The sequence below is a fragment of the Zalophus californianus genome, chromosome 13 (genome assembly GCF_009762305.2).
Source record: "Zalophus californianus isolate mZalCal1 chromosome 13, mZalCal1.pri.v2, whole genome shotgun sequence".
Taxonomy (NCBI): domain Eukaryota; kingdom Metazoa; phylum Chordata; class Mammalia; order Carnivora; family Otariidae; genus Zalophus; species Zalophus californianus.
Window position 1 is genome coordinate 3,202,755 of NC_045607.1, and position 13,479 is coordinate 3,216,233.

Here is a 13,479-nt window from a genome sequence, read left to right on the forward strand (position 1 = left end):
ATTCCTTCTTAAATATTTGGTTTATGTAGGCATACACGTGGGGAGAGATTCAGCTTCCTGGTGGTTTGCTGAGGACTTTTGCATCTATAGTCATAACGGTTGTTGGTGTGTTTCCTTCTCTTGGGGTGTCTGTCTGGCTTTGGTACCAGCCGGCGAGGGGCTGGAGTGCTATTTGGGGAGCAGGGGGTATGAGGAGGCTTTTCTGTAAGGTCACATTTGAATGGAGACCCGAGGATGCAAGCCCAGGAGGTGAGGATGGTGGGGGGCAGCCCTGGTGGGCTTGTGCTTGGCCTAAGTCATGACCTCCACGGCCCGAACACTCTGCCCAGGTTCAATGACGAGGTGAAACACATCAAGGTGGTGGAGAAGGACAGCTGGATCCACATCACAGAAGCGAAGAAATTTGAAAGCCTCTTGGTATGTGATCCTGTACCTCCTGTGGCCTGGTCCATGGGTGTCAGGGGAGGGCCCGGGGGTCCCACTGCCACCAGACCAAGAGAAGAGGCCCCCTGCACCCTGCTGTCTGCAGGCCACGCTCACAGAGGCCAACAGCCCAGTGGGGCTTCTGCATCACTGGGGAGAATCCAAGGAAATGGGTCTGGAGGGCTCCTCGGGACAGTTCAGGCCTCAGGACAGCCCCTGCATTGGGACTTCTGCCCCCAAAGGGTTCACCTGGGTGGACAGTGAGGGGAGGGCCCACCTGCCCTCCCTGCAGCCCTGCAGCCCTGCAGCCCAGCTCCCACACGCCCCTACAGCCCCCCACCCCAGCCAGAATGCAGGTAAAAGCACCAGCCTTCTTCACACGATTTTAAAGTGAGACCTGTTGCGTCTTTTCTAAGTTATGAGCATTACGTGGACCGAGAGGATCTGACTCAAGCACCTGAGCCCTTAGACGGCCCACTGTGGCCGCAGAAAAGCACAAAGTAAAAACTATCCACAGTCTCCCACCCACCCCCAACCCCAGTGATAACATTTCAGGGTGAGTCCTCCCGACCTCAAAGAATAGCTTAGGTGTGGTTTATATCACGGTTTTCAAACAAAACCATTGGCCATACTGTGCTGTCAGCCTGCTTTTCAACGTGATAAACTTTGCCGGGGGCATAGCCCTCTCCTCTCCCAGCTGGTAGCCACGTGGCAACCGGTCACTGGCACCTGCTGGTCTTTCGGGAAGCCCGGGCACATGGGGTTGCAGGCTTTCTCCATCACAAAGCGCTGCGGCGAGCCTCCGAGTGCCGGTCTTGGCTTTCACCCCTGATTTTCCTTGAGCAGCTGCTGGAGAGAAACTGCTGGCTTGGGTCTTTGAGACCTGGACCACCCACCCTGGGTGGGGTGCTGGGCGGAGAGGACGAGTGCCAAGTGAAACAGGAGGGAGAGGGAGGCCAGGGCACCTGGGAGGGCTGCCTGGAGGCGGTGAGAGCATCAGCGAGCACGTGTGTCCTGCAGGAGCTGGTGGAGTACTACCAGTGCCACTCGCTCAAGGAGAGCTTCAAGCAGCTGGACACCACGCTCAAGTACCCCTACAAGTCAAGGGAGCGCGCGGCCTCCAGGGCCTCCAGCCGGTCTCCAGGTAATGCCCGCGCCCACCCGGCACACCAGCGCTCACTCTGCCCATTTCCCATGGCCCTGGCTTTCACCACCTCCCTGCCCTTGAGGAAGACTTTCTGTGGGACCGAGGCCAGGAGCCCCTTCCCTGTCTCCACCCCCGGGAACCGATCACAAGCACCCTCCTGAGCCAGGGTGTCCTGGCTGGTCTACGGGACAGGCGGGGAGTGTGGGCTCTGAATGGCCGCTCCGGGCCTTGGCACCCATACCCAGAGTCAGCGTGGGGAGAGAGCAGGGCAGGTCCCATCTGTCCTTAGATCCCTCCCTGCGCCCCCAAGCCCCCTGGGGGCCTTCACTGTGAGGGAGCTGGAGCTGGTACCTCCGTTTGTGGGCCAGGCTCCACGGCTCAGGACAAGGGGGCGTCTTGCTTCAGGCCCACCGGGAGTTAGAGTCAGGGTGAGCCCACGGCTGTCTGCTGCACCACCCCGCGTCCCCAGCCCCTGGGGCAGAGCAGGGCAGGAGAGGAACAGTGGACCTTCAGCAGGCAGCGGGTGTGCGCTGGGCGAGAGGCCGGGCTCCCTGCATGAATAGTTTCCGAGACCCTGGAGCCGGCCCGCCTGCTGGGAGGAGGTGGTCCAGATTCTCCAGGGAACTGGCCCAGAGAGGTGGCGGGAGGGGCAGCTCGGAGGCCGCCAGGCTGTGCTCCGCAAGCCCTGGGCAGGCCTGGTCCCACGCGCCCTGCGCTCTGCCTGCACATGCCTGGGCACGCATGGGCCCGCTTTCACGTTCTTTCTCGCCTCTTTGCAGCTTCCTGCGCCTCCTACAACTTTTCTTTTCTCAGTCCTCAGGGCCTCAGCTTTGCTTCTCAGGGCTCCTCCGCTCCCTTCTGGTCAGGTACCACTGGCGCTCGGGGCGTGGGCCAGGGACGGGAGGGGCCGGCCGCCAGGGCAGGGCTGAGGATGCGGTCAGGCTTGGTGCTGCCCCCCTCGCTGCCGTCACCTCTCGGACTCGCGCACCCTGATGGCCGCTCCCCAGCTTGGTAGCTCCTGTCCCTCCTGGCTTGTTGAGAGCTTTGCCTCTGGCAGCAGCAAACAGCTGGGCGGCCACCCTCGGGGCGAAGGCGGGAGCAGATCGGGCGGGCCCCACCACGCAGGCCCTGGAGGTAGGGGGATGGGGCGTCAGTTGGCCCCGACTGCGTGGCCCTCCGCTGCCAGAGTCAGAGCCCCTCCCCAGCCTCTGTGTGTGTCCCGTCCATCACGGACGTTGTCCCCTGCTCAACAGGGTTCCCCCCCCCCGCCCCCTGCTGAGCTGGTCTAGTTAGGTGTCTGGTTTGGTTTGGGGATCTGGAAATCGGGCCCCGGGACCCTGGGGTCTGGCTCCAGGTGCTCCATCAGAGTGCAGGCTGGAAGCTGGGCAGTGGTCACTCAGCTGACCCCTGGCCAGGTGACACTTGTGCATCAGGCATGCAGGGGGAGGCCCTGCGGGAGTTGCAGTGGTCAGAACACCGGCCTCTGCTCTGACCCCATGACCACAGTTGGCTGTGACGTCCCCCAGTGTGGCTGGCAACCGCTCCGAGTGCCTTCATGGGAGGCTCGAAGAGGCCATTGCCTGTAGGGCTGGGCGGAATCGGAGAATAGTCTGTGCCTTCGGAGCCTTTCTACTGGACAGCCCTCCTCTCTGCACAGGGGGCCAGACACCAGGGGTCCACACTCGGCCCCGCCGCCAGCTGTGTGACCCTGCCCATCTCCCCCAACAGTGTTCACGCCCCGTGTCATTGGCACGGCCGTGGCCAGGTACAACTTTGCTGCCCGGGACATGCGGGAGCTCTCGCTGCGGGAAGGCGATGTGGTGAAGATCTACAGTCGCATTGGCGGGGACCAGGGCTGGTGGAAGGGCGAGGCCAACGGACGGGTAAGTGGGGCAGACATGGCCTGGCTCAGCCCGCGGGCCGGGTTTGGGCAGGCTGGCATCTCAGCGCAGCCTGCCCCAGCACCGTGCCCACACCCCCTGAGCTGCCCCCGGTTGGAGCTGGATCCAGGCCCATCTGATGCTGTATCTGGGCTCAGTCCTGCTCCGTGATCTCCTGTGGCCACAGCAGGGCCATGTGTTTTGTATGCACTCTTCATGTTACTTGCGTGTGCCCAAGCCCTTTGTGCAGGCAGAGACCACAGGATGCGAGCAGGGCCCAGGAGTCCTCACTGGCCTCACTTACGTCATGGGGAGATGGGAAGGGGCACACCATGTTCCCGTCTGCCCTGCCCCTTCATGCTCTTCCTGAATACTCTCTCTTCCCTGTCCACCCTGTGACCCTTATCCCTGCACCCTGTCTGGACCCCATGGCTTTGACCGTCTCTGTCAGAACTCACCCAGCAGGGTAGTGGAGCCCCATGTGGGGCATATTTGGAAACGTCCAGCTATCCTTGGGGCTGTAGGTGCCTGCAGGCAGGCACGTGGGCTGTGGAGGGTCGGCCTGCCTTGGCTCCCATTGTCCACCATTCCGTGGCCAGGTGGCAGGAGCTGGTCTGCCTCCACCTAGCATGTTGACTGCCCTTTGGAGGCCTGGGGTCAGATCCATTTTCTACCCCACATCCCTTCAGAAGTGTGAGGCCTCCGAGTCCTGGGCAGCTGACCTGGAGGGCTGAACCACTAGCTCTCAAAGTGGCCCTTGGGGCGCCAGCACTGGAGGTACCTGGGGCTGTAATTCAATGAGCACATACCTGGGTCCTCCGCACCCAGATCCTGAAGGTCAGGAATAGATGAGTTTCCCAGGTGATTCAGAACTACTGGCTTAGAGTATTACTAGATATTCCTGTTGCTTTGACCCTGTTATGAAGTGTTTCTTTTTGTCTGTGACAATTCTTCTTGCTTTAAAGTTGACTTTGTGTTGTTAGAGCAAGCCAACCTTTTTGTGGGGGAGTTAGTGTTGTATGTGGCAGACTTCACTTTCTCTTGCATTACTTTAAACTTTCCTGTATCCTTATATTTAAGCTAGATATAAGATAAAATGTTATCTTAAACAGAGTTTTTAGAGCTAGTCTGTTCTAACAATCTCTGCCTTTTAATGTGTATGTAGCCCATTTACATGTAATGTAATTACTGAGCTGCTTAGATTTAAATCCGTCATCTTCTGTTTATTTTCTATTTCTATAGTTCTGTTTATTTGTCACATCCATTTCTTCTTTTTCCTCTTTTCTTGCCTACTTTTGAATTAATCAGTATTTTTTTTTTCTATTCTACTTCCTGGCCCCTTGGTGGCCGTTCTTTTCCTTTTATTTAGGAGTTACCTTAGGGATTACAGCATGCACTTTGACTTCGGAGAGCCCACTTTAAATTAGTACTTTTATTACCTCCTGGATGATGCAAAGATCTTACAACTTGTGACTGTATTCATGTTCCTCCCAACTTTTGTGCAGGTGTCATCATGTATCTTAATTCTATATATTTTTTAGTCCCGTGAGACATTAGTTTTGTTTTAAGCAGTTAGTGTTTGTTTAGAGTTACCACCTATTTACCTTTCCCAGGGCTCCCCATTCCTTCCTGCTTCTTGTATTTCCACCCAAAATCATGTTCCTGCTGCCTGAAATTCCCTGTTCTTGGTATGTTTTTTAGTGTGAGTCTGCTACTAATAAATTCTTAGTTTTTGTTGGATCTGAACACCTCTTTATGTCATTTTCTTTTTTTATGTTCTCGTTATAAAACGTTTGTAATGTATTTGACACAATTTCAAACCTAAAGAAAAGTTGCTGTAGCACAAAGAGCTCTCACAGAGAGCTCCCAGACTTACCAGTTAAGAGTGGTTTGCATGTTTGCTTTATCATTGTGTTCTCCCTCCCTCTCTGCTTATTTTTCTCTTAACCATTCGATAGTAAATTGCAGAAGTCCTATCCTTTCCCCCCTAAACCCCTAAGTACTTCAGTGTCCTATGATCAAAGACATTCCCCTTTGACAGAATATGATTATCTAATCCACGGTCCATATTCAGATGTCACCAGTTGTCCTGACTGTGTCTTGTCTACCTAAATGAATTGCATTTACTTGCTATGGCCCTCGACTTTGTTCTAGAACAATCCTCAGCCTTTCTTGGTCTTACATGACTTTGACATTTTTGAAGAGTACGGGTCAGTTATTTTTGTAGACTTTTCCTCCATTTAAGTTTGATATTTCTTTGTGATTAGGTTATGTATTATATATTTTCAGTGGGAACATAATGCAGATGTTATATCCTTTTCACTACCGTATTGTCTTATCCAGAGATATATAAGGTCAGTTTGTCCTATTATTGTGACATTAATTTTAATCATTTGGTTAAGGTGATATCTGCTGAGTCTCTCCACTGTGAAGTGACTGTAATTAATCAGTAATCTCCAGGGTAATACTTTGAAATTATTAAATATCCTGTTCCACATTAAACTTTCACCTACTAGTTTTACCATTATCATTCGTTGGTGAATTTTGTCTCATCACTTATTCGTATCGTGGTTGAAAAACAGTGATTTTTCCAGCCATTGTTTCTTTAACACTTACTAGGGGGCATTCTACTGTAAGGAACACCCTTCTCTTCTCTTGGTCATCCCCCGGGGGGTGGGGTCGGTCATCCCTCCAGTGAGACCGGCTTCCTTTTTGTGAAGAATCATGTTGAGCTCATTTTCAAATAGTATTCTCTAGGGGATAAATTTGAGGCTAGCAGGTATTTTATTTTGGCACTTTGGGGATATCATTCCATTGTCCCCAGTTCCATCATTTCTGTAAAGAGCTGGCCAACTTTTTTTTAAAAGGGCAAGGAGGGGCAGAGGGAGAGAGAGAATCTCAAGCAGGCTCCACGCCTAGCACAGAGCCCGACTCGGAGCTTGATCTCACAACCCTGAGATCATGACCTGAGCCAAAATCAAGAGTTTGACGCTTAATTGACTGAGCCACCCAGGTGCCCCAAGAGCCAGCCAACTTCTTAACATTGCTCCTCTACAGGAAATGTCTCTATTACTCCCCCGTGGGGCTTTACATGTTAAAAAAACAAACAAACAAACAAAACTCTGGTTTTTATCAGTTTTGCTATAATGTGCCTGGGTGCATTTTTCTCTGTATTCAGTCTGCTTGAGATTTGTAGAGATTTTTAAAATCTGTAGCTTGATGTCCTTCATCAGTTTTGGACATTTCTTCAAACAGTATACTTGCTCTGTTTTCTTTTTTCTCCTCTGGGGGCTGTATTCACATGAGTGTCAGTTCTTTTCATCATGGCCGAGATGTTATTTACCTTCTTTTACCTGTTTTTCACCCATTCCCTTATTTCCCACCCAGCTACTTTCCACTGGCCCATCTTCCAGTTCATGAGCACTCTCTTCTGCTCTTTCTAATCTGTTGCTCAATTCTATTGGGTTCTTAATTTCAGCCATATTTTCCACATTAGGATTTCTATTTGATTTCTGGTTTCAGTTCACTGGTAAATTTTTATGCTTTATCCTCAGTTTTCTGAAACATATATGTTGCAGTTATTTACATTTCCTGACTGATGACTCCCATCCCTGAAAGACCTGTAGACTGGTTTCTGTTACCTGCGATTTCTCTTAGTTTCTGTCACCTGCGTCCTGACTGGATGATGAGCTTGTGAAGAAAACACCACTGAGGCTTCGGATGGTGTTGTTTTCCTCCAGGGAGGATTTGATTTTTTTTCTGGCTGGCAGGTTGAGGGAGGGCAGGTCATTGGGAACTGCTCTGGGCTGGTGCGTTTGCGGGTCGCTCCAACCCTGGGCCGCAGCTCCACCGGGCTTCTTGGCTTAGAAGAACTCCACAGTCTTTTGCGGGATCCCCCATTTCCGTGAGCCCCTGCTGGCCCTCACCCCGACATTGGTGCAGACACGTGCACATGCACTCTCATGTGATCCTGCCATCTTTTTCAGATCGGCTGGTTTCCTTCAACATATGTAGAGGAGGAGGGCGTCCAGTGATGACGACACCATGGACGGGACTCGTGGGTTTTCTTGGAAGAGTCCAGCTCTGAAGTCCGTCTCTAGCCCCGTGACGCAGAGGGGACATGCCCGCCAACCTTCCAGTCTTCAACAGCCCATAAGGATGGGGAGGGTGTTCAGAATCCTAAGTGCGAACTGGCCCACCATCCACCTGCCCTCGGTGGCCTGTCCTGGGTACGCCACTTGTACATAGAGGCGACTTGGGCCGGACCCGCCGTGGCCGCCACTGCCAGAGCGCTGGGGAGGGGGAGCGCCGGTGGTGTTCTGAGCCAGGCTCTGGGTGACAGCTGACGCCGGAGTACATCTTGCCCCTGTCCTGTTGCGACGGCATTCAGGAGCCTAGGTTTGAACAGCAGGTGCTGTCCCAGGGAGGGCTGGGACAGCAGAGGGGACCCTCCCCCAGCCCCTTCTGCTCAGCCCTGATGCTCAGCCTGCCTGCTTTCTGCTGCTCCCAGGGGGAAGCTCTGGGCCTAGAGAGTCAGAAGGGACCAGAGCCAGGCCTTTTGCTGCAGCCCCTGCTCAGCCCCAGCTCAGCTCCAGCTGTGCTCGGATGTAGGAGAAAAGAGCTCTGCTGGGGGTCTGCGCGGGCCCCTTGACCTTCTCATGGCCCTCTGCACTAGGGGGGTGCAGAGACCGCCCAGGGCAGGTCCCTCTCTCAGGAGGGAGCTTTAGTGAACGATGAAGTTGCCGACCCTGCTCCCCAGTCAATGGTACTGTTCTTTGCCCCGAATCCCAGGCGTGTGTCTGTCCTGTCCTGCTGCCAGGTGGATACACCTTTTGTAAATCCTGATATGGGTGAGAAGAAAACAGAGTTTTCCCCTCGCTCGGGCCCTGCTGCTCACATTCCCCTCCAGGAGGAGGCCCCCCTCCCCGCGCCCCCCAGCAGGTGGCCCCTCTGGGTCCCCCGTGTCCTGCAAGGTGGTTCCTGAGAGTCTTCCCAGCTTTTGCACAGGATGTCGGTTCTAGCCCTTGGCAAGTCTTCCCCCTGCAGCCCATGAACTGGGCCCGTGGCCAGCTCGAAATAAGTGCTCTTGGGGGTGGCCTTACCGCCGAACTCCCCCTCCTGACTCCTCCCGGCCTTTTGAGCTCTGGCTCTCTTGTCCAGACCCTTTTACTCTGCCTGGATGTTGCATGAGACCTAGGGGTGTTATCTCCCTGCAGGCTCCATGCCATAGCTGCTGGAGAAACCCGGGCTACATGTGTCCCCTGTACCTTGGTCGGCTGCCCTGCCCTGTGCAGGGGGAGGGGACTGGGCAAGGCCGGGTGTGGGGAAGGCTAGCCCCCACTGGGGTGGGTGCTGGTTGCCACTCTGCACTCCTGGGCTTCCTCCGAAATCAGCCGTGTGGCCTCCAGGCTTGGCTCACAGGCCCCACGTCCCGGAATGGGGAGGTGGTGGGGAGTGGGAGGCTCCCCTGCGGTGGCCTGCAGAGGCTTGAGAAGCCCGGGTGAGCAGGATCGTGTTTAGGGGCAGAGGGGCAAGGGGAGGGAAGGAAAGAGCTGGTCTCGGAGGGAGCAGCCCCCAGTCCCCATCATCAGGGTGCACCCAGCACTTTGCGCACAACCCTGGGCTCAGCCGGCCCAGCCGTGAGCCTGGTGGGGAGGCGGGGGGAGAACCAGCCAGGCCCTTTCGTGTTTACTGTTGTCAAAAGGGTTTTGTTTTGTTGTTTTGTTTTTGGTTTGGCTTGTTTGTTTTTTAAGGGAAGAAAACAGTTTGTAATTATTTCATCCAAAGCTCCCATTATGTATCTGTGAATAATAAGGAAGATATTTTATAATAGCAAGAAAATGATGTATATTTGAGGTCATCATGAAACAAGTCATCACGACAACGAGGGATACTGAGGAAACAGAAGTCGGAACCCTGGTTTTTATGAATGTTTTGTTTTGTTCTTGTTTGTTTTGAAACATGTATTTGGTTTGGTTTGGTTTTGCACTGCATGAGGCAGGAGGGGAGGCGGGCCGGGGGCAGGCTGGGAAGTGGGTGGTTTCAGCAGGAGATGGGAGGCCCTCTCTAGGGGCTTTGGACCTGGGGCCTGAGATTAGCTGTGAACACTTAGGAGCCCGATGCATGCGGGTCAGGGATCTGGGGGTCCCACAGCTGGTGACAACCCCAAATGGAACACAAACTGTACATTTGCCACTAGGTTTTTTCAGACCGCAGTTTTTATTGCAAATAAACCTAAGTTCTTTTCTGCAGGCGTGGCTGGATCCTTCTGTGTGTCCAGCAGAGACTGCCCCACCCACACACTGTCAGCCCAGGATACAGTGGCCTGGGTCAGGCATAGGCCTTGGGGATGGCCCAGCCTCAGGCAGAGGCTGCAGGTCCAGAAGAGATCATGATGCCGGGGCCGCCACCTGGCACCTCCTCCCACCTGGCCCAGGTCCACGGGCTTCCTGTGTAGTATCCCATGGGACCCTCCAGCAGCCATCAGAGGCAACGCTGCTGTCTTCCCATTTGGGGGGCATTCAACCCTAGCCCTACCGCTCAGGCATGTCCTTCAGCTCCTGAGCCTGTTTCTTTAAATGTGTATGTTGCAGATAAAAAAATAATACTTCTCTCTGGAGAGTGAGTCTGTGGCCTATGATAGAGAAAATCTAGTCAGGCAGAGATTGATTTCTCCTTTATGGAGAAGCAGTCCAGACAAGGTAGAGCAGGGACAGCTTGGTGCCCCACCCGCCCCAACCCAGGCTCCTCCCCTCTTCAACACGTGCCTCTGTCCTTGCTGTGGCCTCATGGTCCAAGGTGGCTGCTGGAGCTCCTGCCATCAAGGCTGCAGGCAGAGGCAGAGGTCGACACAGTGCTTCCCTTCCCCTCCTTACCCAGAGCTGAGGCATATGGCCACTCTTGGCTGTGGTGGAAGATGGGAACTGCAGGACTTGAGCTGGACACATGGTCACACCTCCTCCCTATTACTGAGGAGACAGAGGAATACCATTGGGGTGGGTGACCAGCCCCAGGATCCACATCAGAGTTGTGAGGATCTCACTAGACTTGGAGTTGTGCTGGTGCTCACCAAGTGTCAGATTTTGTTGCAAACCAGGGAGGCAAGTACAGATGTTTGAGGTGACCCAGAGAGTGGTGGATCCCACCCCAGCCCTGGTCTCCGGGACCCAGAGCCCCAGAGTCTGGCTCACTCTGATGCCCCTGAGAACCAGATGGGAGGCCTGCCTTTTCTGCAGCAGCCCCCTCTCTGAGCAAATTTCTCAGGCATGAGGCCCCGAGAGGCCTGGTTGTCCCAACACCACCTCCCCCGAGAGCCAGCTCCAGTTCTGAGTTCTCACGCCCATGTGGGGGATGGACAGACCCAGACACTTGCTCAGCATTCCCTGGGCCAGTGGTCCCCGGCTGCTCTAAGCAGGGCTGAGCAAGTTGGAGAGAGCCCCAGGCCAAGAAGCAGAGAGCCATGGTGCCTGGAGGGGAAGTGTGGGTGGACTTGGGAGGGGTGGGGAGCTTTGAGGGAGACCCTCAATGGCACCTACTGTGCGGTCCAGACCCAGGAAGGGTGGGAAGCCCCAGACCTGCTCAAGGGCCCCTGTGTGGATCGGGGTGGAGGCCAGGAGGGAAGAGAAGCGTGTCTGCCTGAGGTCACCCCAGAACGTGGGAAAGCATCTCAGAGCTGCACACTTCTGGTCAGAGGGCCTGATGCCCATAGGGCTCTCAGGGCACCAAGGCATCATGCCCCTTAATTCTGACAAAGTGGACTTCCCTGGATAGGGCCCCTGCAGAGGCCGCCGTGTGGAGCTTTAGGGAAGTTCCCTGGACAAGACATGGGAACCACCCACTTTTGGAGGTGAGGCGGACACCTCTCTCCACTCCTGCACCACAAACATAATGCCGTATAAAACACAAGAGACTAAAAGAGGCTGAGCTTGGAACAAGGTGACCTGTCCCAGAAAGAAGAGACACAAAGCCAGAGTAGATACTGGGAGCCAACACCAAGGTGGCTGCTAGGATCTCAGGCCCTGTGGGGTTGAGACCAGGGATTCCAACACTCAAGGCATTGGCTCCAGGACCTTGGAGGCCAGGAGCCGGAACTGGGTTCCTGTGCAAAGCTGGGGATCTTGAGGAACACCTCCATCATGAAAAGGAAATTAACACACATGGATAAAAGCAAAATCACAGAATGGGACAAAGATTTTGATTGGTTTGTTAACTTTCCAGAAATAAAAGAATACAAAGGCATACAATACCCTAGGACAAATTAACACAGAGTGGTTAACCCTGGACTTCGAAAGATGAAAAATCACGAATGTAGACAATTTAAAACTTAATGTCATACCAAATAGATTTTAGAGCAAGACAAACAAAAGGTGTCACTAGAGTTTTAAAAGGCTTACAACATAATGACAAAGTTCTCATTTATTAGAAAACATCACAGTTTTAAACTAGTATGCTTTTCATAATATAACCCCAAAATACATAAAGCAAACTTGACCGGAGAACAAAGAGAATGAGACATACCCACCATCATAGATGGGAGGTTTTACTACAACTTTTTCTCTTTCTCTCTGTAACTAAAAAGTCAAGCAGACATTGAAACAAGAAAAAGTAAAGATAGTAGAATAACATAATTAGCTAATTAAAATAATTAATAACCACAAAGGAAATTCAAGGAAATTATAAAATATTTCAAATGTATTCTTTTTTTTTCCATTTTTCCCCCAAATTTATTCTTAAATTTAAAAGGATAGGGGCACCTAGGTGGCTCAGTCGTTAAGCGTCTGCCTTCAGCTCAGGTCATGGTCCCGGGGTCCTGGGATCGAGCCCCGCATCGGGCTCCCTGCTCCGCGGGGAGCCTGCTTCTCCCTCTGCCCCTCCCCCTGCTTGTGTTCCCTCTCTCGCTGTGTCTCTCTCTGTCAAATACATAAATAAAATCTTTAAAAAAAAATAAAAGGATAAAGATACTTGATAACACAACTTGTAGTATACTACAGAAACTGAACTTGAACTGAAATTGGTGACCTTGACAGCTTGTATTACAAGAGCCAAGGACTGGAGGTAGGCTTTCCTTCTTTCAGGCTGAAACAAAGCATTGATTCCTTGAACAAAAGTTTTATGTCTCCGTTAAGCATGTTCAAATTATCTATTTAAAGTGTAATTTTTCCAAGTAGAAAATGACAAACGTATTAAATGTGCACAATTTACAGGGTTCTGAAATTGCAGTTCTTGTTCCAATGGCTCTGTCTTCCCGTGACTTGTCTCCACCGTTGGAGGAGGGGATGGTGGTGGGGACTTCCCATGACAAGATTTTATAACATTTGTGAGTTCAACTCGGGCTCCTGTTCTTTGGTCACAGCTGCTGTGCTTATATTCCCTAACAATTTAGTTTTGGTCCTTTACTTTCCCTAGAAAAAGAAAACCTGCATGTGCCCATGGGATCTATGTGGGAGTTTTACTCACCTGGAATTCTCTCTGGATAATCATTCCACATCTTGACACTAAATGTGCTGTTGGAGCTGTAATCAGGTGCAGCAGGACCCCCAGCCATAGTGCTCTGCAGCCCCACACCAGTCAATGTAAGCCTTGGTCTGTTAGGATTACGACCTGGCCGTGGGTGACAGGCAGCCTATAAGACAAGAGATGGTTATTTCTTGCTCACCTAACACTCTGGGTAGAGACCCTGGCTAACAGTGTCAGGGACCCAGGTCTTTCTGGGTTTTTTTGGTCCCCAGGGTGTGCCCTTACAAGTTCACCTCGTGGTCCAAGATGGGACTTCAGCTCCAGCCCTGAATCGACATTCCAGCCAACAGGAAGGTGAGGGACAGGGAAGAGATATGACCATCTCTTTTGAAGAATACCTTCTGAAAGTTTCACTCACCAACTCCCATTGGCCATAACTTGGTCGTGTGGCCACACCTGGGCTGCAAAGAAGGCTGGGAAATGTAGTCTTTATTCTGGGTCTGATTACCCTAAAAGGATGAGAGGATGGAGAAGGCAGGGAGGTGAATAGCTTCTGCCGACGAAGACCCATGA

The 13,479-nt window shown here is 52.8% G+C and overlaps 1 protein-coding gene across 6 annotated transcripts in view; it reads left to right on the forward strand.

Moving 5' to 3' along the window:
* VAV2 (vav guanine nucleotide exchange factor 2) overlaps positions 1 to 9,701 on the forward strand; it is a 170,655-nt gene extending 160,954 nt beyond the window's left edge. For 4 of the 6 annotated variants that reach the window (XM_027615347.2, XM_027615349.2, XM_027615348.2 and 1 more), the window contains 5 exons: positions 330 to 417; positions 1,444 to 1,567; positions 2,350 to 2,436; positions 3,299 to 3,453; positions 7,437 to 9,701. In XM_027615347.2, the coding sequence (XP_027471148.1) occupies positions 330 to 417; positions 1,444 to 1,567; positions 2,350 to 2,436; positions 3,299 to 3,453; positions 7,437 to 7,484 (502 nt within the window). In that variant the 3' untranslated portion in view covers positions 7,485 to 9,701. The remainder of the gene's footprint in view (positions 1 to 329; positions 418 to 1,443; positions 1,568 to 2,349; positions 2,437 to 3,298; positions 3,454 to 7,436) is intronic. The other 2 variants (XM_027615351.2, XM_027615352.2) reach the window with 1 other exon arrangement.
* The last annotated feature ends 3,778 nt before the right edge of the window (positions 9,702 to 13,479 follow it).